Source organism: Arvicanthis niloticus, chromosome 23, assembly GCF_011762505.2.
Source record: "Arvicanthis niloticus isolate mArvNil1 chromosome 23, mArvNil1.pat.X, whole genome shotgun sequence".
NCBI lineage: Eukaryota > Metazoa > Chordata > Mammalia > Rodentia > Muridae > Arvicanthis > Arvicanthis niloticus.
In genome coordinates this window covers 30,170,924-30,196,153 of record NC_133430.1, presented here as the reverse complement: position 1 = coordinate 30,196,153, position 25,230 = coordinate 30,170,924, and the positions used below count along the sequence as shown (strand labels likewise).

The 25,230-nt window shown below is 43.0% G+C and overlaps 1 protein-coding gene across 10 annotated transcripts in view; it reads left to right on the top strand.

Moving 5' to 3' along the window:
• The first annotated feature begins 4,454 nt into the window (after positions 1 to 4,454).
• Positions 4,455 to 25,230, top strand: part of Gpatch2l (G-patch domain containing 2 like) — a 47,935-nt gene continuing 27,159 nt past the window's right edge. For 4 of the 10 annotated variants that reach the window (XM_076921601.1, XM_076921598.1, XM_076921600.1 and 1 more), the window contains exons 1-5: positions 5,377 to 5,522; positions 7,451 to 8,122; positions 19,093 to 19,157; positions 22,861 to 23,037; positions 23,892 to 23,971. In XM_076921601.1, the coding sequence (XP_076777716.1) occupies positions 7,461 to 8,122; positions 19,093 to 19,157; positions 22,861 to 23,037; positions 23,892 to 23,971 (984 nt within the window). In that variant the 5' untranslated portion in view covers positions 5,377 to 5,522; positions 7,451 to 7,460. Of the gene's footprint in view, positions 4,735 to 5,376; positions 5,523 to 7,021; positions 7,155 to 7,450; positions 8,123 to 19,092; positions 19,158 to 22,860; positions 23,038 to 23,891; positions 24,009 to 25,230 lie in introns of those variants that run through there. The other 6 variants (XR_013106685.1, XR_013106684.1, XM_076921602.1 and 3 more) reach the window with 4 other exon arrangements.

Here is a 25,230-nt window from a genome sequence, read left to right as displayed (position 1 = left end):
CTAACTCTTTGTGGGCAATCTTGTGTGTGTGTGTTTGTGTGTGTGTGTGTGTGTGTGTGTATGTGTACGTGTACAGAGGATGACTTCAGATATTACCTGTCAATCAAGAAGGACTCCAAGGTCCTTCTAATTTGCACCAAGAATATAGAAGCAGGCTGGTACCTGGGTTTTTATGTGAATACTGAGGATCTGAAGTCATGTTTATATAGCAAGCTCTTAACCACTCAGCCATCTCTTCAGCTCCTATTTTCCTAATTCTTTTTTTTTTGTTGTTGTTTTGATTTGTTTTTTTTTTTGTTTTGTTTTCTTTGTTTTTCGAGACAGGGTTTCTCTGTAAAGGCGTGCGCCACCACCGCCCATCGTCCCTAATTCTTTACACAGTTTACCCACAGACAATTCTGGAAATGGATACAACAACAGTTTAGAGATACAGGTATTTATACAAACCTTTTTTTTTTTTTTTTTGAGACAGGATCAAATCATGTATCTCTGGCTAGCCTGGAACTTTCTATGCAGACCTGGCTGGCCTTGACCTCACAGATATCTGCCTGCCTCTGCCCAGTGAATACTGAGATTAAAGTGTGTGTTACCATGCCCAGCATTTGGAGCCTTATATAGTGTAACAGTCTCGTCCTATTCCTGTGTAAGCACAGTCCTGATTTCTTTTATTTATTGAGTCTAATTCTAACTTTTCTATAGTCATTTTTTTTGTTGAAATGTAATATTATATAGAAATATATGCAATTATAAATCAGTAACTTTTTTTGAGACTGTGTTTCTTTGTGTAGTCCTGAAAATTCTAGAATTCTCTATGTAGATCAGGCTGGCCTTAAACTCAAAGAGATCTGCCAGTCTCTGCCTGCCCAGTTCTGGGATTAAAGGCATGCACCGCCAAGCATGGCTTAAATCAGTAACTTCTCCTGTCATCAAATAATCTCTTGCTACATCAACTTTTATTCATATTGTGGGGATGGAACTCAGGGCCTTGTGCATGCTAAGCACATGCTTTACCACTAAGGACAACCCAGGCTCATGACATCAATCCTGTGCTGCTGCAAAGGATTCTGTTTCATAGATATACCGTGATTTCATTAACTAACCCCTGTCATAGATATACCATGATTTCATTAACTAACCCCTGTCATAGATATACCATATTTCATTAACTAACTCCTGCCACATGTTGCTATTTTTAGCCAGAAGCATTGTTCTTTTTCTACAACAAATGCTGCAGAAACAAATTTACATATTTGATGTTTTTTAAAAAGTCTATTTCAGTTTTTCCTTAGAATAAGTCTTAGAAGACTTTCTGAGCCAAAGTTCATATGTGTTTTTTTTAAACTTTTAATTTTGAGATTATTTTAAGTGTACAGAAAAATTATGAAGATTCTACATTTCTATATGAACCATATACACCCTTGTCTTTTTATTATAATTTAAACATTTTGTTTATTCGAAGTTTCCTTTCTTTCTTTCTTTCTTTCTTTCTTTCTTTCTTTTTTCTTTCTTTCTTCACATCCCCATCACAGCCCCCACTTTCTAGTTCTCCCCTCACAGGCCCCTCCCCCAATCCCTCTTCCCTTTCACCTCTGAGAAGGGGAAGGTCCCTCCAGGGGAACTAACCTACCCTGGCACCTCAAGTCACTGCAGAACTAGGTACATCCTCTCCTGCTGAGGCCAGACAACACAGCCCAGTTAGGGGAACAGGATCTACAGGCAGGCAACAGAGGGTAAGCCCCTGCTCCAGTTGTTGGGAGACTCAAATGAAAATCAACTGCTACATATGTTGGCGGAGGTGGTGGTGGGGGAGCTTCGTTCCAGTCTTTGTATGCTCTTTGGTTGGTAGTTCAGACTCTGGTAGTGTCCAAGGATCCAGGTTAGTGGAGACTGTCTTTCTGTGAAGTTCCTATCTGAGCTTCTTAATCTTCCCCCCAACTCTTTCATGAGACTTTCTGAACTCTGTCTAATGCTTGGCTGTGGGTCTCTGCATCTGTTTCCACCAGCTGCCGCACACCTAATTTCTTTTGTTTACATCTTATATAATACATAGTATATTTATCATAATTAATACATTTTTTTTTTTACACAAGTCTTGCTATGCTAGCTGGAACTTGATGTGTAGTTCAGACTAGCCCCCAAGCTGGCAATTTTTCTTCCTTGACCTTCCAAGAACAAGGATGTTCCACCATGCCCAGTGTCTTAGTTACACGATTTCTATTGCTGCAAGGAAACATCATGACCAAACTGTTGTGGTCTGACCACTCCCTTCCCCCAACCAAATCTGTAGCCATTTTGATCCATGCTTGCCAGCTACTTCATATTGTTGCTGTAACAGGCCTGCCAGTCATTGGCACAGAGACATGCTTGGCTCAAGGACATGCTGACCACGTACCTTGTTTTGTTCTGTATGTTTTGTGTGAGGATCGCTAATCTGAAGAAACTCCATAAAGCTTTATGTAGGACCATCAAACCAAAGGTCAATACGAACAGTTATGTCTAAAATGTCTTGAGTCAGGGCCGAACACCAGGCAGCCTTTTCTGTACCTATGATTGAGCTCACTATGGTTTTTGTGGCTGACACTGAAGAATGCTACTAAGAAGCCAAAAAGTTGTGACTATAATACTCATGTTCTGTTATCTCAATGTTCTGAAATTCTCCTGTTCACCACCCATCCACCACCCTCTTTATCTTACTCAGTACCAATCAGCTTAAAGGTTAGCTGATAATACTTTGCCTAGTAAGCCAACTGCTCTCCTCTTTGCTCAATAAACTTTTGAACTTGGTTTCTTATATAATAAGCCTACACTGAGAGCAGACTCATTCCACCATCCTTTTTGTAGTCCTGAATGTCCAGTATTGTTTAACTGAGATCAGTGTTCGGTTTGAGTGAAAATTCCTGAACCCAACACAAACCAAACTGGGGAGGAAAGGACTTATTTGGTTTACACTTTCACAGAATTGTTCTTCGTCAACAGAAGACAGGATTGGAACTCAAATAGAGCAGGAACCTAGAGGCAGGAGATGATGCAGAGGCTATGGAAGGATGCTGCTTACTGGTTTGCTCCTCATGGCTTGTTCACCCTCCTTTCTTACAGCACCCAGGACCACTAGCCCAGGGATGGCACCATCTACAAATGGGCTGGGCCCTTTCCCATCAATCTGTAATTGAAAAATGTCCTACAGACTTGCCCAGTCTAATGGACTCATTTATTAATTGAGGTTTCCCACTCTCAGATGATCCTAGTTGGTGTCAAGTTGACATAAAACTATACAAAACACCCAGGTAATTAGTAAATTTTTACTACATTATTAATAAAAGTCTATCCTTTATCCAGATTTACATTTTATCTGAGTTTCTTTCTTTCCTATTCTAGTATCCCACCTGGTATATAACATGGCTTGTTTTACTTTAGGCTCCACTAAGCTTTGACAATGTTTTAGGCAGCTTTCCTTATCTTTGATGCCTGTAATGGCTTTTTCTGGTTGTCAGCTTGACTATATGGAATAAACTACAATCCAGAATTCAGAACTACAATCCAGGGCTCACCTGTGATCCAGATCTTGAGGCTAGAAGACACAAGTTTCTGACCTGGATCTTGCCATAGAGATCTTAAGGCATAGTGGCCTATGAAAAGCTTAGGCCCAGACAAGGTAGTACATACCTTTAATCCCAAGAGTCTAAGGCAAAGAGATCTGTGAGTTCAAGGTCATCCTGGGACAAAACAAGTCCCAGATCCAGGCGTAGTAGTACATATCTTTATCAGTGAAGTGTTTATAAAAAAATAAAAAGATAAAGAGAGTATGTTCTGTGGGTGTGTGGAGAGGTATGGGGAAGGAGATGTCTCAGCCGGCCCATGTAGAGGCATCTCTTTCCGTGAGGGACCAGTCACACACTGGTATAGTATAGAATAGAGTTTATTGAGGGCATGGGGAGGGGAGCCAGGAGGGTAGTAGAGGCAGAGAGAGAGAGAAAGAGAGAGAGAGAGAGAGAGAGAGAGAGAGAGAGAGAGAGAAGCAGAGAGAGAGAGAAAGAGAGAGAAGCAGAGTGAGAGAGAAGCAGAGAGAGAGAGAAAGAGAGAGAAGCAGAGAGAGTGAGAGAGAAGCAGAGAGAGAGAGAGAGAGAGAGAGAGAGAGAGAAAGAGAGAGAAGCAGAGAGAGAGAGAAAGAGAGAGAAGCAGAGAGAGAGAGAGAGAGAGAGAGAGAGAGAGAGGAGAGAGAAAGCAGAGAAGCAAGTGTAGAGAAGTAGAGGCCGGCCATGACCACGTGGAGAGAGAGGAAGGGGGGGGAGGGGACAGAGAGGCAAGAGAGTAAGAGAGAGAGGGTAAGAGAGTAAGAGAATAAGAGTAAGAGGAGGAGGCAAGCAGCCCCTTTTATAGTGGGCCAGGCCTACCTGGCGGTTGCCAGGTAACTGTGGGGAGGAGCATACCTGGCTGTTGCCAGGTAACTGTGGAGGTGGAGTTTAGACCGAATACTAACAATCAGGACCAAACGGACTGCTGGAGACCTCCATAAGGACATTGGGAGAAGGAAGATTTGCTCTTCTTCGCTGTTTGCATTTACTTACCACCACATCTGTTGGGAATCTGCTTCTAAAGAAGACCAGCGGAAACAACAAGCCTCGTGGGGCTGAGCAACTACTAGCTTCTTGGACTTCCAATTCACAGCTGATCATTGTCGGGGAGTTGGACTACACCTGACTAATACAATGCCCTTAACAGTTTTGAGGAATACTGGTGAGGTGTTCTGTAGGCTAGTTCTTAACCATATGCAGTATAATTTCTTTCTTTGTTTTGTTTGCTTTTTTTTTTTTTTTTTTTTTTTTTTTTTTTTTTTTTTTTTTTTAAACACAGGATTTCTCTGTGTAGTCCTAATTGTCCTGGAACAAACTCTGTAGACCAGGCTGGCCAGCTTCTCCAGTGTAAAGTGACTCCTGATACAGCATTATTAGGAAGGAAGCTACTATGCATAGTTCAAAATGCTTAAGAGGAAACCGGTTATGCTCCAAGAGAGCCTATGTCTTCTACAGGAAAATGTATCTCTTTTCCACTTACTGAATATGGAATATCAATAACCACTTAATATGGAATTAATATTGCTTTTATGCTTTGAGTTATAATATAGTATGACTTGCTTTTTGCTCAAGCCACATACACTTTTAATATCATGAGTAACTTAATGCGACGGCAGATGACCCACTTCTTAACGTGAGCACCCTAAGGGAGAGGCCTTGTCTCACTCAGGCCTAAGGGGCTTCTCACTCCGTTCTAGCCCATACTGTCCTTCCTTGCTTCCAGGCACCACTTCCTAGTTTCCCGGTGGCCCCGCCCATCGTGGAGCGGAAGTGGGCGCGTCGTAGGGCGGAAGTGAGGGCGGGCGCTCGTCCTTTCTTGCAGTCCGCCCCTCCCTTACCATTTCAGCTCCACCTCTTAGGCCCAGACCGGAAATGAGGTCAGAGAGGGAAACCCAGGCTGGGAGCTACGGCCCCGAAGGCGGCGCCGGGTGCAAGCGACTGCGGCAGCCGGTGAGGGGAAGGGTGGCGGCGAGGCTGGGCCAGTCCGGGGCGGGATCGGGGCCTCCGGGTTCTGGCAGGACGACCGAGGGCACCACGGGGCTACGACGAGTGACCGAGGGTGGCGGGGCCTGGCTGCCCTAGGCGCGTCTTCCCAGCCTGGGCTCTGAGGGTCGGGCCGCCTCCTTGGCGACAGTCCCCTCCACTCTGACTGTCTCTTCGGTGGGCGACAGCGAGAGCTCAGGCTTGGTGTCCCTAGCCAGGGTCTCCCTAGCCCTTGAGGACGGGCTGGGCATGGTGGAGAGTCCTCCAAAACATGGCTTTTTTCATCTCTATGGTGGTGCTGTGATACCTCTCTCCCCACCATCACAGAGCGAATGCAGTCACCAGGATGAGATTTGAGACAGTTTCTGCCCCAGACAGCTGACCCCCAGTCTAGGGGGAGAAGTTGACTCCTGTCTCCCCTACCTCCCGTCACTCTGACCCGGAGGTTGGCTCGCTGCTTTACGGTCCACCAGCGTCCTATGACTCAGACCAGGGTCTCTAGGATGTGCTCCTGAGAGTGAGACTGGAGGTGTGGGCACACCAGGGTTCTCTGTCTTGTCTCCTTTGAGACGTGGAAGAATTCTATGTCAGCTTTTGACAACACGTTGTTTAAGTACACTCGTCTCGCGTTAAAGTTTGTACAGTTCTGAGTTTCAAAGCTGTGATTCTTTATTAGAAACTTAGAAATGTTATTCTCACTTGTTTATAAGCTTTGGGCTTAGGGACAGTTGTCTTCCAAACCACAGCCCTGGTCTTTCTATATTTAAGGCTTTTGACACTTTGAGGAAGTTTGAGTGGTGGTTTTGGAGCTAGGTGGCTCCATTGCTCTCACAAGTGTGACACATAAGCCAGAAGACTTTTCCTGCTTTTGTATTTGTTGACATGGGGGCCCTGTGAGAATTACTTTTTTAGAAAACCCCTTGCAAAATGTAAATTGCATGGAGGGAAATATGGGCCGAGTTTAGCTTTAAGCTCCAGCTATGGGCAAGATGTATTTTGGGCTTAACAAGAGCTGGGGAGAAAGTGCTATTTTTTAGCATACAAAATTTAGGTGTTGTACAGAAGATAGTTTCTTTTGAAAAGCGAAAATTTGAAAATTGCCTCTACTACGCATGCCTTGAAAGGGTTGCTTCTCTTAGCCAGATATCGTAGAGATCTTACGCTGTGCCTCCATTTTAGTCTCATTTATGTCCTTCTCTTATGTGATTGGCACTAAAGCACATAATTGGGGTGAGCAGGAAAAGTCCTACACTGTACTACTACCCCTTCTACTACTAACACCACCACCAAATCAGTGTCATACTCTATAGCAGTCTGTTTCTAGTAACTTTCAGGTGGCAGTTGGTACCATGGTAGTTACCGGACGTGGGCTTTCTTTTTTCCTATTCTGAGTACCTACTTGGCTCACCACAGGTTCTGTGACGATGACCATTGTAGAGTCTTCCTCATAGGTGCCGCTCAGCTCTTTCTCTCCTCACTACCACAGCCTTTGTAGCAGGTATCCCAGACGGCAGTGTGGCCCTCCGTTGTGTGGATGGTGTCTGGTGTTCCCTTGGCTCTACCATAGTGATGCATTGTGGGGACTGCTTTTCTTCTCTGGTGAGACACTTTCTCATGATTAGGCTACCAAGGGATACATTTAATTGCAGAAAGGAGGAAGCTCAGTTTGTTTATTCTTGCTAATGTCCCAGTTGTCATCTGGTGAGCTACCGGATATGTTGATTTCAAGACTTAGCAATGGCCGGACACCTGTTTTTGTGGTGCATGATGGCAGAAAGAGTAGTGGATGAAAGAAGTCTATTTTCTATAGCTAGGCAGGGAGCCACAATTATGTGCTTTATAAAATTACTGGGAAAACAGCAGGTCTTTTCAAGCATTTCTTTTTAATTTGGCAGATGTGGCCTCATGGATGAGCTGGCGCATGACTTAGCCTCAGCCTTGGAGCAGACATCTGAGCAGAACAAGCTTGGTGAGCTGTGGGAAGAGATGGCCCTGAGCCCCAGACAGCAGAGGCGGCAGCTTCGGAAGCGCCGAGGCCGGAAGCGCCGTTCTGACTTTACTCATCTGGCAGAGCACGCCTGCTGCTTCAGCGAGGCCTCTGAGTCAAGTCTGGATGAGGCCACCAAGGACTGTCGAGAAGTGGCGCCGCTCACCAACTTAAGTGACTCTGATGACACAGTGGTGGCCAAACGGCACCCAGCTCTCAGCGCCATCATTAGGGGTAAGCAGCACTCATGGCATGAATCTGACTCCTTTACGGAAAATGCACCTTGTCGACCGCTCAGGCGCCGGCGGAAGGTGAAGAGAGTGACATCCGAGGTGGCTGCCAGTCTTCAGCAGAAGCTGAAGGTGTCAGATTGGAGCTATGAGAGAGGATGCAGGTTCAAGTCTGCCAAGAAGCAGCGTTTATCCCGCTGGAAGGAGAATACCCCCTGGACCTCATCTGGCCACGGGCTGTGTGAAGCAGCAGAAAGTCGGACTTTCCTAAGCAAAACAGGAAGGAAAGAGAGGATGGAGTGTGAAGCAGAGGAACAGAAACACGGCTCTGACGAGAACATGTCGGAATGGTGAGCTCTCCCTTCCTAAAGCGAGGGTTTCTATGGCTCATGTACCCAAAGTGCCAACCTGCAGCCTCTGAATAGTTCCACTCTTTTAAACTATCCCTGCCAGAAGGGCCTTGGCAGCCCTCTGTAAGTCGGTTGGTAGTTGATCTCTGCTTTGCAAAGTGTCCTTCATCAATCTCTGTTTTGCTATGTTAAGGCTGTGTGTAACAGAAATAATTTGATCCTAAAAATAATTTCAGACATGTACCTCGAAGTGCATAACCAAGAATTTGTTTTAAAAAATGATCTGCTGTGCTTTATACCATGCAATTCATACAAAGATACTGTTATTTAGAACCAAGGTACCATCAAGGGCTGGCACTGACAGTTGTGGCAGAGAAGCCATGAAGGTGCCAGGTCTAGGCAGACTGTAAATGAATGCAGGCTGTTTGGTCTTTTAAGAATCGTGCCTTTATATATTTTGGAGCTATAATTCTGTTCTCTGCTAGTTATGCTTCGATGATATTGAGTGCATTTTCTTTGTGTGTATTTGTAAGTGTGCACAGGTGCTTGTGGAGGCCCAAGGTAGATGGTGTTTGTCTTCCTCTGTCACTTGTCACCTTATTTTGGGGAATAGTCTGCCACTGAACCCAGAACTCACCGATTGGCTTAACTAGGTGGTCAATGAGTTCTGGGAATCCACCTGTCTCGGCTCTCACAGTAAGATTACAGAGGTGCACTGCTGTGCCTGAATTTCATGTGGATGTCAAGTCCTCATGGTTGCTCAGTAAGCACCTTACCCACTGAGTCAGCTCCTCAGCTTCTTGAGTCAGTCACACTCCCCCCCCCCCCCCCCCCCCATTTATGTATGTGTGTGATCAAACTCAGATCATCAGGCTTGGCAACAGGTACCTTCACCTATTCTCCAAGCCATCTTACCAGTCCTTGAGTGTCTATGGCAGACGTTTAAGTTGTATGCATCTAGAGTGGGGATTGAAAGTGACAGCGAGTCCCTTTAACATGGGATCTGATGGCTGCATGTTGAAAATGTCAGTGTAATTTTGGTAACTCACTTGTCTCCACGTCAGATCTCCTGAAAACGTGGATCTTTGGTAGCTTGATACTTTAATATGTGAGCTCTCAATGATGATGCCTTTTGTGGCTGGGGCAGTGCCTTGTGGCACACTGTAGGATGCCTAGCAGCTCTGCCATGTTGCTACGCCCCTTCCTTGTAGCCACTGCCAGAGGTGGCCTTTAGGTGGGTTGAGGACTGCCGGTTTGCTAGGTCCTCTGGTAGGCACTGAGCTGTATGTCTGCTGGGTATTCAGATTTAATGCTTACAGTTCTATGGATGGTGGAACCTCATTATTTGTATTTCTAGAAGAGGAAACTAGGTTTAGAGTTTGGTTAATTTGGGAGGGTCACCTCGTGTCCAAACTGAGAGGCAAACCTGACTTCCAGGCTCATATTTCACCAGGTTTTGTTGCCTGTTATGTTTTACAGCTGTAAAGCAAGGAACCTTTCTTAGGACCTTATTCTTTTAAGGTTTGCACCCCAAAGACATAAAGCTTAGGTATGCGGAGGTGAGACTGTTGTAGGTCTGTATGCTTCCTCTTTTTCTGAATGTTTTTTAATTTAACTTTAAAACTTTTTTCTTTTTTTACTAACTGTATATTTAGCCAGCATATTTAGCTGTGTTACAGTTCGACTCATAATTTTCTTCTAAGCTTGATTCTTTCTAAGGCCTATTTATCCAATTTATATGTATATTTAGATTATTTCAGCACTCTTCTTCCATAATCATACTATTTTTAACCAAACAAGAATTACTTAACTAACGTGTAGCTCTTTATAATAAACCTTCTGTTGAGACATTCAAGATGAATTCAAGATTAAGCATAGACATCTTATATTCTTAGAGTTGAGAATGGGGAATTAAAATAGGCCCTTGGAATGTTACTTCTGTCTTTTTCTTTCCCAGAGTTTCTTCTTAAACTGAAGTTACAGTGTATGTGGCCCACCTAGGCTGTCAGGCTCTCAGTTCTTGCCTGGAGACACTGAAGTCGAGAAGAGTTCTTGTGAAATTCTTGTTTTCACATTGAGGAGACCTGGTTCTCCCTTGTGGGCTCCCTTCCTGGCCAGGACTTCAGAGCCTTACAGTGATAGGGATGGCAAAGTCCTTGTCACTGTGAAGAAACAATGGGTGGAGTGCTAGTGCGATATTGGTTCTGTGTGAACCATGGCTGGGAAGGATGTTCTAAAAAGATACCCTCATGCGGAGGCTGGATGAAGGGCTCAGCAGTTAAGAGCACTTGTTTTCAAAAGGACAAGATCAGTTCTCAATACCTACATTGGGTGGCTTGCACCTATAATCCAATACTCTCTACACACACACACACACACACACACACACACACACACACACACACACACACACACAAAACCTGCCTTAAAGAACTACCCTTGTGCTCTCAGTGTCCACTGTTAAGATTGTTAAAACAATGGATCCTAAAGAATTAAAGTTTCCCAGGAGTCCCATGCTGGGGCAGGAGGGGCTGAAATGCTAGTGCCAAGCAGAGGAGGCACTGTCTCATTATTTGGACTAGGACCTTTAACTCAGGATGGCCTTCAACTTGCAATCCTCCTGCCTCAGCTTTCTAAATGCTGGAATTACCAGACATGTGGCCTGACTTTTGTTTTGCTTTGGTGTTGGGAATTGAACTCAGAGCTTCGAACTTGCTGGCCAGGTAGTCTGACACTGAGCCTCACCCCCAGCCCCACTCCCAGTCCTTAAGCGTATTGTATAAACAGGGCTAACATTAAACTGCAAGTAGAAAATAGTGATGATTTGTATATTACAAATATACAAATATTTGGTGAGTTGGTTATGTCAAAATGTTTGTACCTCCTGTTTTAAAAGAAGTACTTTGAAGACTCCCTGAGTGGTCATTCTTTACTGTTGCTGCTTGGCGGTGCTATGGTTTAGTCACATAGAGAACAAAGTGTTGGATTTTACTTTCCTTCAGTCATGTTGAGGGCTCTCACTAGCAGCCTTCTAAGATTGCTAATCTTGATCTACCCTGTAAAATTACTGACATGAGAAGTTGATCATTAATCTTAGCCTAGTCTATGGATAGTGTTTTAAGAAACTGTGTGTTAGATGTTTTGGATTTGGAAATGTATATCTTAATTTGGCTTTATTTCTAGTTTACTTAAATTCACTTATTACTAACAACTGTAAATTGCCAACAGCTTTAAGCCTTGCCACTATTTCTTCTTGTTTTTCTCTCTGTTCTTCATTCAGTTGTGTTCTAGTCAAGAATAATGAGGATGTAGAAATGGGTACAATATAGTCGCTTTATTTATGCTACGTAAAGATCAAGTTATTACTGAAATGTTCTTCTGTGTATGTATGGGAGCAAATGCTCTGAGATTTAGCAAATCCTGTGAAGTTAGTCCCTGGCCCTCTCCATTCAGATCCTCTGAGAGTCACTTCTCCATTAGGTGATGAACTCAGCCGATTGCTCTGCTCTTGAGGAGCACAGTGTTTGTTCCTCTTGAGTAGAGTTTAGTTCTGTTATGAGAAAATTGGTCGGGTGGTGGCCCAAAGTCACATCAGGAGCCTTCCTCAGGTGATGTATTAGAGGCCAGTCTCACAGGAAAGAAAATATTCCCTTGTCCTGGAAGGCAAGTGACAGAGATGGAGTGCTAGACCTGTCCCCTCCTTCCCCAGCCCAAGCTGACCTTCTGCAGCCCCTTGGTGCCTCTTGTTTTCTTATTTTTATAGAAAATCAATATCCCTTCTGACACAAACAATAGCTCAGAAGCAAGAATAAATGGGAGAAAGCTGAAATCTCTGTCCATCACCTCTCACTTTAACTGCCCCAAACTCTTTAATTACCAGTGTGCTTTGCTCCAGGTGTTTGTGACAGTGAAATTGCTAAATGAGGATCATTTTAACCAAAGATTGGGTGATCAATAACACTCTATAGCAGTAGCTTGTTGGATCAATAGCCTTCATTATTTCATGGTTAAGGTAAGTAGTCTCCTTTGCAAGTGGAGGTCATTAATCAGGGGTTACTGGGGCAGTGGAAAGAATATCTGTAGTGTTGGAACGTTCTGCTTGTCTGTAAACAGAGGTGCCGACTAAGAGCATGCTTACCTTTTCTGCAGTTGGCAACATTCCCTGAAAGGTATTAGAAGGCTAGCAGACACTGCTTATACAGGCTTAGTCTGGTTCTTCTGGTGAATCCTTAGAAAGAGCTGGAAAACACCTCTGGAGGCACATGTGAGATGACTGTATTTGAAGGTCTATCCCTTAGTTTCTCCCTCCCAGAGAGGACTTTGTTAGGAAATGCAGAGCTAAATGGTAAACCCATAGCATTCTGAAGAACATAAACTGGAACACTTCTAAGGACCCTGACATGGAAGACTCTGATGCTTAGTCTACCTGCTACTGTGAACTCATATCTTAAAAGGCATCTAAGAGACTGTTCCACTGCCTACTAGAATACTTAGAAAAAATTAAACATTTGGGTCAACAAGATGCCTCAGAGGGTGAAGCTGCTTCCCGTTAAGCCTGACGGACGATGTGATTCAGTCTGTAGGACCCATGAGGTGGAAGGAGAGAACCAGTCCCCTACAAACCTCCTCTCACTACACACACGCACAATCAGTCAATGAAACAAATGGAATAAAAGCTTAAAGCATCAGGAAAATGAACCATTTGTATACTAACATCATCAGGACTCGAGAGCTGGCCTGTCATCAAGGTTTCCTCTGTTTTAGGCTGGTATACTGCGGAATATAGTATGTCAGTCTGCCCTGTGGCTCTTCTCCCCAGGCAGTCCTGGCTTCAGAAATGCAAACATGACTTGAACTTTCCAGGTGGCATGTTGCTCTTTCCTTCACTTTCAACCTACAACTGAGTTTTCTGTTTGGAGTATACTTGGATGGGGAAGTCTGGTTCTCTCTGTGTGTTTTATATTGTGTATAGGAGGCAGCCACAGGTATTGAGTTCTGGGAAGTTGAGCCTCCAAGCAGACAGTTTAGTATTGCATGGGCAGACAAAAAAAAAATCCCACTTTGTAATGCATTCTAGAGATTGTAGTGTTGCATATATCTCAGTTTGTTACAAATGTCTAGGGTGGGATGAGGGAGTGTCACCCAGAGAGAGTAGGGAGATGATCCAGTGTCGCTTTCTCCAGTAGCCCTGGGGGTTTTCAAAGCCTCCTCACCTCATGCCCATTGGTCAGGTGTGGGTCTGGCAAAGGAGAAAGGGTCTGAGGCCATATAAGTATCTGGGGACAGATAGGAACCAGTGGACTTTGGAGAACTGGAAATAATTCTAAGACTTGACAAATACGATTGCATGAAATAAAAAAGCTGCTACACAGCAAAGGAAATAATTACCAGAATAAAGAGAGCCTCTAGGATGGGAGGAAGTCTGCTAGCTAGTCATCTGATTAATATCCAGAGTCTACAGAGAACTCAGAAAATTAAGCACCAAAACAAATAATCCATCAGGAAATGGGCATAGTATGTGAGCAGACAGTTCTCAAAAGAAGTACAAAATCCCAATAAATAAGTGAAAAAAATGTTGGTTATCCTTAGCTGTCAGGCAAAGCAAATCAGAACTACATTGGCTTCATTCAGTTTTACCTCAGTCACAATGGCTGTCAGCAAGAAGTCAGACAATAGCGAATGCTGGCAAGAATGGGGTTTGAGGGCACTTAGACAGTGTTGGAGTGTAAGTCAGTGCAGCTGCAATGGAAATTAGGGTGGAGACTCCAAAGACAACTTTGGAGTTGATTCAGCTGTGCCATTCCTGGTTAGATACCTGAAGGAATTCCTGCCAACACAGATGGAGGAGATACTTGCATGCCCATGTTTGTGGTGATACTACTTACAGTAGTCACATTATAGACTCAACCTAGCTAATAAAGAAAATACTGTAGACACAAATAATGGAATATTATGTAGCTATTAAGAATAATAAAATCATATCATTTTCGGGATAATGGCTGGCACTGGAGATTATGCTAAATGGTGTTCGTCAGGCTCAGAAAGACAGATATCATGTTTTCTCTCATAGATAGAATCTGGACATTAAAACAAAAAAAAGTCCACAAATCAGTGGGGCAGCCATTTGAGAAGAGGAAAAGGCAGGGGCCAGCATGGGAGCAGAAGGTCATGGGAAGGTGGATAGGAACTAGGGATGTGGTGTGCAGGTGGCCTCACCATATTGAAATACGATATTTTGCACAGTGATATGTGACTAAAAACACACTAGAATATGAAGTCAGAGGAACTGAATTTAATTATGCTTAGTTTCATTTATTATAAAAGAAATATTACAAATAATTTGGGACATGTGCACTAAAAGAACAAAGTAGCTTTTGGACACATTCTGTAGAGTAAGGGAAGGGGGAACATTCTTCTCAAAGTTCAGAACATTCTGAACTAGCACACAGAATTGGAAAGCAACTATTCAGACAACCAGTATTCACAGGAAGACTATAAGGAAATTTAAACTGTAATTATAATTACAAAACCAAGGACAGAAAATTGAGTTGATGACATGGAAAACTTCAAAGTCTTCCTAGATCATAGTTGGAGGAGAAAGGCGTGTGCCACCACTGCCCAGCTAAAGTTTTTGTTAAATGCATTTTTTACTTACTTTGAATAATTAACCTAAAAAGCTTTAGTTTTTGTAATAATAAGAAGTCATAAGTTTCTGTTTAGTTTTAAATATATGAAAGTTATGTGTAAGAGATAAGTTCTTTTTAAACCTTTTGCTTAATAAATGAGCAACAAACCTGTGGTAACAACAGTTCAGTGCGTGTGTGCGTGTGTGCGTGTGTGCGTGTGTGCGTGTGTGCATGTGCGTGTGCGTGTGTGTGTGTCTGTGTGTGCCGGTATGCATGTGTGCACTCAGATGTGCACCCCTGAGTGTGGAGGCCAAAGGAGGACATTGGGTGTCTTCCTGTCTGTCTGTCTACCTTAGTCCTTTGATCTCCCCCCTCCCCCCCACTGGAACTTTGTGATTTTCAGCTAGGCTGTCTGGATGCATGCCTTCCGTGGACAGTGGCTGTATAGTGCACTCAGTAATGAGACCTGGGCTTCTGTCTGCAGAACAGAAGGGAGAAGATTGGCGGCGTTGCTAAGTGACCCTGAGAGGGATGCAGAAGCACCTCCCGTTGAGAATGGCTGTGATGCTCCTCTGCTGAGACTGGGTTTCACTTCATTGACTCAGCTTTATATAATAACATAGTTTTCAGACTGAGAAAACAAAATAAAACCAAACAACTGATTTTTTTCCCTATAGAATAAATATACCACAGAGTTAAAACCGAGACCTTGTGTTTATTTGAAACAATAACCTTTAATTCTCCCAAAAGTGCATACACTTCCTTTTCAGAATTTGGAAAGAGCAACATTCAGAGACAAAAGCAGTGGAGTCACTCCTGAGGGTTATAATGCTGGGCTGGCAGTGATTGAGATGGTTGCAGTAGGCGAGCGGTATAAGGCAGTTTATTGGCTCATTCCCGTGATACATGCTTATGTGGATGTGAGTCCTGTGCCCAATCATCTGCTCCACTGAGAGAGCCTCTAATTACAAGGAGGCTCTGGTGGAAGCTTAGATGGATGGATGTGGGATAAGCAGAGTGCCACTTGAAGAGTGTAAGTGATAAGTGGGTGCCAGCCACCTTTTAATTCTACTAGAATGTTGGTGGGAGGATCAGCCTTTAGAGGAGCTGGCTAAGGTAGCTTTCTTTACACTTCTGTTATTTCCTTTGGATGTGCTTCAGTAGCTTTTCCAATAATACTGTAGTAATTAGATAATGCTGTCGGTAGTCCAAAATCCTGGCTCTAATTTTGTGTCTCATTTAAAATGGTGATCGTGCCGCTCAATGAAATATGGACATTTTTTAGTAGAGGCGTATGGGGTCAGTGAGATGGCTCAGTAGGTAAATAGCTTGCTACTGCACCTGATAATCAGAGTTCGGTCTGTAGGATGCATGTGAGAGAAGGCAAGAGCCCACTCCCAGAAGTCGTTCTCAGACCACCACACAAGTGCACACATGCACAAGTAAGTGAACCAGAGAGCTAACCCCAGGTTTGCCTCAGACCTCCTCTGCATTTCTTCTTATCCTCCCATGAATCTTTTAGAGAGTTTTTAGCTGTTAAAGGGGGTGATTTTTCTAGTGTCATGAGGTTAGACTCCAGACCTGCACTGTCCCTTATTGACTGAGGAATATTTGTGTTTGGGGAGGCACTCTTCTAATTCTTCATATCTCCTTCCTATTAGCTTCACGAGGAGTATTTATCAAATGCATCATTTAAATCCCTGTTGAGATGATTCTTGTTGGTTTTGATGTGATTCCAGCCATGTCTGGTAAACACCGAACAAATGCTTCCTCAGTGAAGCTCTGGGCTAATGTGCCTTCACCTTTCTGTTGGAAACATCTTTATTCTCTCATATTAGGATTGGATTGGGGTGGTATGTACAAGTTATTTGTAAAGATAATATAGTCCTCTCCATTATTTCAGAGCTAGTCTAGGAAGAGTTTGTATGCACACTGTTGGTAGGTTCGGATTTCATAAGCCCTTAAGAATCCCCGGGAGGACAGGACGTCTTGTGAGTCAAGAGATTGGCATTGCATTGTCTGTCTTCCTGCGGAGCGTCAGAGGGCGACTGGGATAGATGCCAGAGAGGTGGGATCAGTTTCTCTGAACAGAAAGGAGGAACAGAGCTTTTCTCCTTGTCTCATCAGAAGGCTCCTGAGTAAATTATAAACAGATTTTGAAAGCTTAGGGATGGGAAAGAATGTTCAGGAGCCGGACATGGTCATTCTTGGCTTGTGGTCTACAAAGATGTCAAAAGAAAATAGTTTTTAGTGAAAAGTATCAGCCTCAGCTGAATGTGATGGCGTACAACTTTAACTGAGCACTAGGGAGGCAGAGGCAGGAGAATCTCTGTGAGTTTGAGGCCAGCCTGGTCTACATAGTTATAGGACAGATAGGGACTCTCTGTAGAAAGACCCTGTTTCTAAAATACAAAACAAAAGCTATCAGCCAGTTTAGCCTGCTTGCTTACCTGCTTGTCTGTCCATCTGCCTACTCACACCTTTTTCCCTCGCCTTTTGTTTCTGGTTGTTTTTTGTTTGAGACAGTGGGTCGTGTACACAGGTTAGCCTTGAATTCAACTATGTAGCTGAGGATGACTTTGAATTTCTGATCTTCCTACCTATACCTCCAGGCGCTGAGATTGTGAATCCCTGCACATAGGTTCTGTGGTGCTGGGATTGAACCCAGGGCTTTTTGTATTCTTGTATAGTCAGGCACTCTCCCCACTGAGTGACATCTAGCCTCTTATGAGTTAGTTTCCAATAGATATTAAATTAACATTTTATAGTTGATTACATTGTTCAGAAAGTCCTATAGATCTAGTTTGCTATAAATTATAATCTCAGGCTGAAGAGATGGCTCAACAGCTAAGAGTACTTTGTTTCTCTTGCAAGACAACCAGGATTTGGTTCTGTAACTCCATCTCTAAAGGATCTGATGTTCTCTTTTGATCTCCAAGGATACCAGGCACATATATGCAAGCAAAACACTCATGCACATAAAATAAATCAATCTAGTTGTTAACATGGCGTAATCTTTGAGCAAAAAAAAATGAGTGAGGAGGCTGTAGGGCTGGACACATTTGCCAGCTCACAAAGGGACACACTTCCCTTTCTAATAAGGACACCTGCAGGCTGCTTCTTAGTTCTTATGTGCTTGCTGTGACACTCCTACTTTTTTCTTTCTTTGCAAATTGTACTAACATGTTTTTACATATACTTACAGTTTTACAATGCAGATTTCACTAAGGGAATACACAGGGCTAGAAAATGCCATCAGATAATACATTCATTTTCACATTGGTAAAATAAGATACTTGTATGGAATAAGTATTCTATAGATATTCTATAGACTTTTTTTTTTTTTTTTTAATTAAGAAAATACAAACCTCCCTTGGTCAGAGTCTTTGAGTCCTGAAGATGATTTCATGACATCGTTGTCCTTACAAACTCCATATAGGAATGTCTTAGATGAGTTCAGTCCAAGTTCTTTCAAGAATATTCTGTTGAAATGCTGCTGACACAGTATGAGAAAATGCTTTATCATCCTTTTGATCAGCAGACCCTCTTTGAGCCTGCTCTTTTAATTACAATATAAGGAGGGAATAGATTCTGTGTAAAAATAATCATAGAGGCATTGTATGTTGTAGTGTGACTGGTGACTTGAAATTGACGGAAAGAGATTTGACAGACTTTATGATAAACATCTCCCTTAGTTTTAACATTAAAACAATGAGAACGTAGTCATGTCAGAGTAGAGCTTTCTCTGTAGTGAGCTAGACAGCCAGTATCTGAGGACTCTGGCCTGTGCATTCTCTGTGGCAGCTGCTTACCTTTGGGGATGAGTGCAGAAGCCCTGAGTGGTTACATAAGTGAATGCACATGGCTGCCTCCAATAACACTTTATGTACATTGAAGTTTGAATTTTATGTGCTTTCTACATGTTAGAAAATACTCATTTTTGAGACTTTTTTTTTCTTCCAGCCACTTAACATTGTACAAAGCATTTGCTGGCATTTGCACTCAGCTGCACAGGTAAGCAGTGTGACAGAGAACAGACAGCTCACAGAGTCCTCGTGCGTTAGACCAGAGCAAGAAGAAAGAAGGAGAACAGGCTAGTGCTTGCGGCTCCCTGTGGCTTTTCTAACAGTGGCTTTAAGTATTTCAAAACTAGTTTAATATGTACGAGTTTTAGCATTCTTCTCTCACCTTTGGAGGGGAGGATGGATAAACCTTACTTGTGTCTTCTGTGTGAAATTTACATGTCACACATTGGCTAATGGGCTGAAGTGAAGTTACAGAGGCAATTGGAATATAGTTTTGACCAGAGTTGCTGAGTTCCCTTGTCTTTTTTTTTCCCCCCAGTGAAACTAGCAGTGTATGCAGCAGCAGTGACACGGGGCTCTTCACCAATGATGAAGGACGGCAAGGTAATCTTAAAGTGTTAAAGGCTTAATTTTTTTTAAAGACTCTTAGTTTTTAATTTTTAAGTTATATATACACCTATGTGTCTGAGTATGGATAAGTACATGTGAGTGCATTCACCCACAGAGATCCATCTAGAAGAGGGTGTCAGATCCCCTTAGAGCTGGAGTTACAGGACATTGTGTGAGCCACCTGATATGGGTGCTGGAAACCAAACTCTGGTCCTCTGGAAGATCACACTCGTAACTGCTTAGCTATTTCTCTAGTTCCCTGACAAAGTAATCTTGATTCCAGCTTTGGGACTTTGTCTCAGTGATTGATTCCTGTGATTATGGAGTGATTTATTTAAGGTGTATGAATTTTCATTTGGGGAATTATAAAAATTTCAGATTTTCTGAGATGCTAGAAATCAAATACATTTGGAGTTGGTCCCTAGAATCTGTTGTTTTTATAAGCCCCTAAAGTGGTTCTTATCTAGTAGATTACCGCTTGAAAACCATTGGTCCATGGGATCAGAGCATCAAGGCTGAGCTTGTGAAAGTTTCTTTTAGTTATAACCAATAATATTCTGATATGTAATTTTTTGGGGGGGGGTTCAACATATTTGTATTTTTACTGAGAGATACTTTGATGTTATTTAAGTTTTAAATGCCTGAAGATTATTACAGACTCATGTGAATAAATCCTGTAGTATCCTGAGTGAATATTTAATAAATGTCTTTAAAAGTCACCATATATCCCACTTAAATATGCATTTTATTTCCCTGAAAAAAACCCTGACTGATAGTTTTTACCTGAGTGTGTGCATGTATGTGTGTGTGCAAGTGTATGCATGTGTCTGCACATACAGATTCTTGTTCCTTGAACCTGTTATATCATGATTTTGTTTGTTTTTTAGATGTTTTTAAATTTTGTGTATATGAGTGTTTTGCCTGCATGTATGTAATATGTACCATGTGTATGCTTGGTACTCTTGTGGATTAGAAGAAGGTGTTGGATCCCTAGAACTGGAGTTAGATACATGGTCATGTGGGTGTTGGGAACTGACCTCAGGTCCTTTGTAAGAGCAACAAGTGCTTCTAACAACTAAGTCATCTCTCTAACCTCTGCCTTTTACAACATTGCTTTAAAACATTGCTTATTGTGTTATGTATTTTTTTTGTGCTTTCCTTTGAAGGATTCCACAGCTGGGAATTAATTATTTTTATATATTTACTTACTTTTGGTGTCTATGTATTTGCATCTGAGTGTGTGCCTGCGCACCATAATGGTGCATGAACCTGAAGAGGTTGGAAAAGGTATCAGACCACTGGAACTAGGGTCACAGGACAGCTGTGAGATGCTATGTAGCTGCTGGGAACTGACCCCAGGTAGTATGCAAGAGCAGTAAGTGATCCTAACACTGAGTTAGCTCTCGAGCTCTTGGAATTATTTATAATCATGGCCCCTTAGACATTGCCTGGAATGTAAGAGCCCCTGTTAAGTTGACAGACTCCGGTAAGTGTAAGCCAGGGTGCAGTGAAAGCACTGAATTAGACTATTCCATGGGTAGACAAACTGTGTGTTGGGGTCACAGTGCCAAGGCTGTCTCTAGGATTGGGAGGCAGAGATAAACAAAATGGCAGGGAAGCACTAGGGTTTTGAATGGTAGTCTCACAAAGTCTTTTCTAGCTCAGCAAGTGATTTCCCCCCACTGCACCCCATTTTTGTTTTTGTTTTTGTTTTTCTTGAGAGAGGTTTTTTCTAAGTAGTTCTGGCTGTCCCGGAACTCACTAAGTAGACTGGGCTTTCCTTGAACTCACAGAGATCTTCCTGCCTCTGCCTCCTGAGTGCTAGGATTAAAGGAGTGTGCCACCACATCCAGCTACAATTCCTTTTAAAAATGTTTATTATTGGATCATGAGTGAATTGTAAGAACCAAAAATCTGGATTAATTCATTGTCAGAAAACATAACCTAATGGGTTTACCTGTTGCAGTGCATGTCCTGAGAAATGCTTATGGTTGAGAATGGAGTGGACATGTCAGATGCATAAACTAGCCATGTCTACTAGTCCCTGTCCTGATCCACTTGTGTCACTGGCTGGCTGGTTGTAGAATAGTGTTCTCAAATTCTGCTCACCACACACAATCAGCGTCATGAGGGAACTTGCTAGTATTTGGTTAAAATCAGAATCAGAAGCTTTGGTAGATAGGGCCTAACTGTGTATGTACATCATCTGGCCTGTGTCTTCCTTCCTGCCTGTCATCATCCTCTCACTTCTCCCACATCCTGGTTTTAACAAGCCCTTCTGATGCTTGCTGAAGCTTGCTGAAGCTTGGGAATCACTATTTCTGAGACAGCTGTTTGCCCTTTGTGTTTATAGTGAGATACTGTTATACACCAAAGAGCAAGTTGTTTGGTGTTTGATGATATAGCTACTATTTACAGGATGCAGGTCTCACTGCCCCTCTTGGAAAGTTTCACATTAATTTTTAGAATCATTATTTTGGGTGTCAGTGGCAAGGCAGGATCTGGTATATGTTAGAGAACGAAGGCAGCATGAACTCTAGATGCTGCTGTAATAGTTGACTGTACTCTTGCCGTCTGGAAAGGGGATGAGGTAGCTAGCAGACATGCAGCTGCCTCTTTCTTACCTGTCTTCTTGTTGGCAGGAATACACTGTAATGGAAACCGAGCTGTCGTTATTTATCTAGTTGGAAATTTGAACCAAGAGTTTGGATATATGGGTTAGTTGGGACCATTAGTGAACAGTGTAGGCTCAGGCAGATGGCATAGTTTCTTTCTTTCTTTTTTTTTTTTGTTGTTTTTTTTTTGTTTTTTGTTTTTGTTTGTTTGTTTTGTTTTTTTTTTTGAGACAGGGTTTCTCTGTGTAGTCCTGGCTGTCCTGGAACTCACTCTGTAGACCAGGCTGGCCTCGAACTCAGAAATCCGCCTGCCTCTGCCTCCCAAGTGCTGGGATTAAAGGCGTGCGCCACCATCGCCCAGCTTGATGGCATAGTTTCTTGAAAAGCCTTAGAGAATTTTATTGCTTGTTACCATGGTTGTTTTTTTTTTGTTTTTTTGTTTTATTTTTTTTTTTTTTTCCTGGAAGCTTGGATTTTGAGTTCAAATTTGTTTTTTGTCCTATCAATGGGATACCAAGGCCAAAACAAAGTGTGGGCATACATTGTTACTGATCTATAATGATAAAATATAAATATATAATACCCCCCTCCAGCAATAACAGCTAATTTTTGAATTGAGGAACATATATGGATTTGAATTCTATTTATCTACACCATAGGTAATGGTCAGAAAGGCAGTTTGTTTTTTATAGAAAATACCTTGGGCTTCATTTGTCAGGTTCTGGGTTCAAATTCTGACTTCACTTACTAGGTGAACCCCAACTTCCAGGCATTCATTGCCTCACTATAAGTTGGAGCTATTGTGTGTTTTGGAAGAGATAAATTATTTGCCGGTTTTCCACATGGACTCTGGAGGACATAGGCTAGATCTTAGTTTTACTATTTAAGTGGTGAAAACATTCCGCCATCCATGAGGAACTAGGCTGATTTTCATCTTACTGTCCACCAAGAGGGACTGGGCAGGTTCTTTGCCCCTTGGCTTACTTGAAAGTCTCACAGCTATGCCGTTGAGACTCCCCCCACCCCCTTCCCGGCATTTGGATTCTATCATGACAGCTCAGGACCCAATCTGTCTGCTCTAGGGGATGATGAGCAGAGTGACTGGTTTCATGAAGGAGAATGTGTCCCTGGATTCACTGTCCGTGACCTTCTGCCCACGTGGGCTCCTGATCACTGCTCTGAAGTAGAAAGGATGGACTCCGGCCTGGAGAAACGCTCAGACCCCACATTCCTTTTACCTTCCCGGCCAGCTCAAAGAGGTGAGTGTGGAGAAGATGGAAGTCCGGGTCATGGCTTTATAGTTCTCTATGGGAAGAGTCAGCGTGCTCTGCTCAAGCACTTGCATGCCTCTGACCGTGCATTGCTCTCTCAGTTGTGGAGTTAGCTCCGGCAGGATTCTGGGGGATTCAAGGGTGAGTCTCAAAGCTCAGAGGTCTCCTCCTAAGTCAATCCATGTCGACTCTTGGGACACATAACCAGTGTGTGCTGTGTTTAGAAGCCTAGCATCTGCTAATGCATTACTTTTTGAGTGCACGTTGAAAGCTTAGAAGATTGGCTCTTACAAGGAACAGGCTTTTATAAGGACATTCACATATGTGATAGGAACTGATGGCATTTTAAAGTGGATGGTTTAAAAATACTTGTTTAAATGTATTTGTTTTAATGATCCTTTTATTGTGTACTTTGACACGAATGCATATCTGCTTTTTTTCAGTTCTAAAGTAGCAGAATGGGTTGGAAAGGGCTCATAACAGGAGACGGAAATGTAATGGTACTTCTATTTTAGTCAGCTCCACGCTCCTGACCCAGTCGTTTCACTGTTAAGAGTGTCAGAGCTATTGCCTAAGATGTGTGACAAGAAAGAGGACTGGTGTGCAGGTTTCTTTAGCTCTGTAACTTTAGGACCTTCAGGAGGTGGAAATCAACCACTGTCTAGTATCTGTTGGTGCTGAGCGTGGCTCACCTTCCAGCATACTGCCCAGGACAAAGATTTGGGCACAGTAAGCCTTTGCCAGACAGCCTTGTGAGGATGCTGTGGGAAGGGCTCCAGGGTGCTACAACATCTCTTCGTACGCATCTTGTGCGTTCAATAACTGAGGCCTTCTTTCTCCAGGATACCATGGTCGCCTGAATCGGTTGCCAGGAGCTGCAGCTCGGTGCCTCAGGAAGGGTCGGAGAAGGCTGGCTGGGAAGGTGACAGATCTCATGGTTTCTCCGGTGCTGTGGGAAGGTGGTAGTCCCCATGGGATTTGTGTGCCCTACTGACAATTGAAGGCATCAAAGGACTCTCTGGAGTTAATGAAACCAACTGAAATGTTCTGGGAGTTAAAAAGGGTGAATGACCATTATGTAGGATTTGAATGGACAAACGTGAAGGATAAGCACTTTATCAACATAGAAGTTCTGACCAAGCAAACATTCCCTGTAGTCTCTATTGTGTGTAAAGCTGCTGGCTTGGTCTCGCTCCTGCACTTGTGACTAATCCTATATTATTGTATAAGTAAAAAAATCTCTTGACTTTTTTACAACTCCTAAATTCAGGAGTGTGTTTTTATCCTAAGAGGACTTTTATCCTAGAAATGATTTAAAGGGATACAACAGTAAACACACAGAAACAAGGAACCTCTCCCACACAAACAACACTAAGCTTGTTTTGCAGAAGTCCAAGAGCTCCTAGTGGCCCCTAGGGCCACCCACCGTTCCTTCAGTTCTGTTCTTGCTAGGTGCATCTGTGCTAGGCACCCAGCCATTGATTCTTCCCACAAGAAGAACTTAGGTTTGGAGAAGTAGGAAACATTTGGCATTACCTGCATTGAAGTAGTAGAGAAGAAACTCGGACCTAGGGCAATGTTCTTCTTTTTAAATTGAATTTATCTTGTTATTTTTAGGTCTCTATGAAGTCCACACTAGCCTAGTACTTGCTTTGTGTCTCACTTGTTCTGTGGCCTTCAACTTGAAATTATCCTAACTCCTTGAATCCTAGGGTTGTAGGCATGCCCCTAGCACTTGACCTAGTTTGTATTCTAGCTTAGAGACTGAGAAATAGGCCAAGGCCAAGGTTCCCCATTCAGGCATCGATGACAGTAAGGAAGAGCTTGTCGAGCTCTCAGAACGCCTGCCACAAAGCTATCTGTTTGCCAAGCCATGCATGTGGTTGTTGGTCACAGTCTTCTGACTACTGCTTTGTACTGCAGTCTACCCAGAGAACTATTTTCTGAAGTTTAGGACCTGGAAAAGAGAAGAAAAGAGGTGAGGTTAATTAATTTGTATATATTTACTACAGAGAATGACTTGCAGAAGTCTCTTCTCCTTCTACCATGTGGATCCTAGGGATTGAACTTAGGTCCTCAGACTTGGCAGCAAGTGCCCTTACCTACTGAGCTGCCTCTCCGGCCAGGTCTTAGTTCTTACCTTTGAAGCTCAGTTCCAGTCTCTAACTGGAGAGGCGTTTG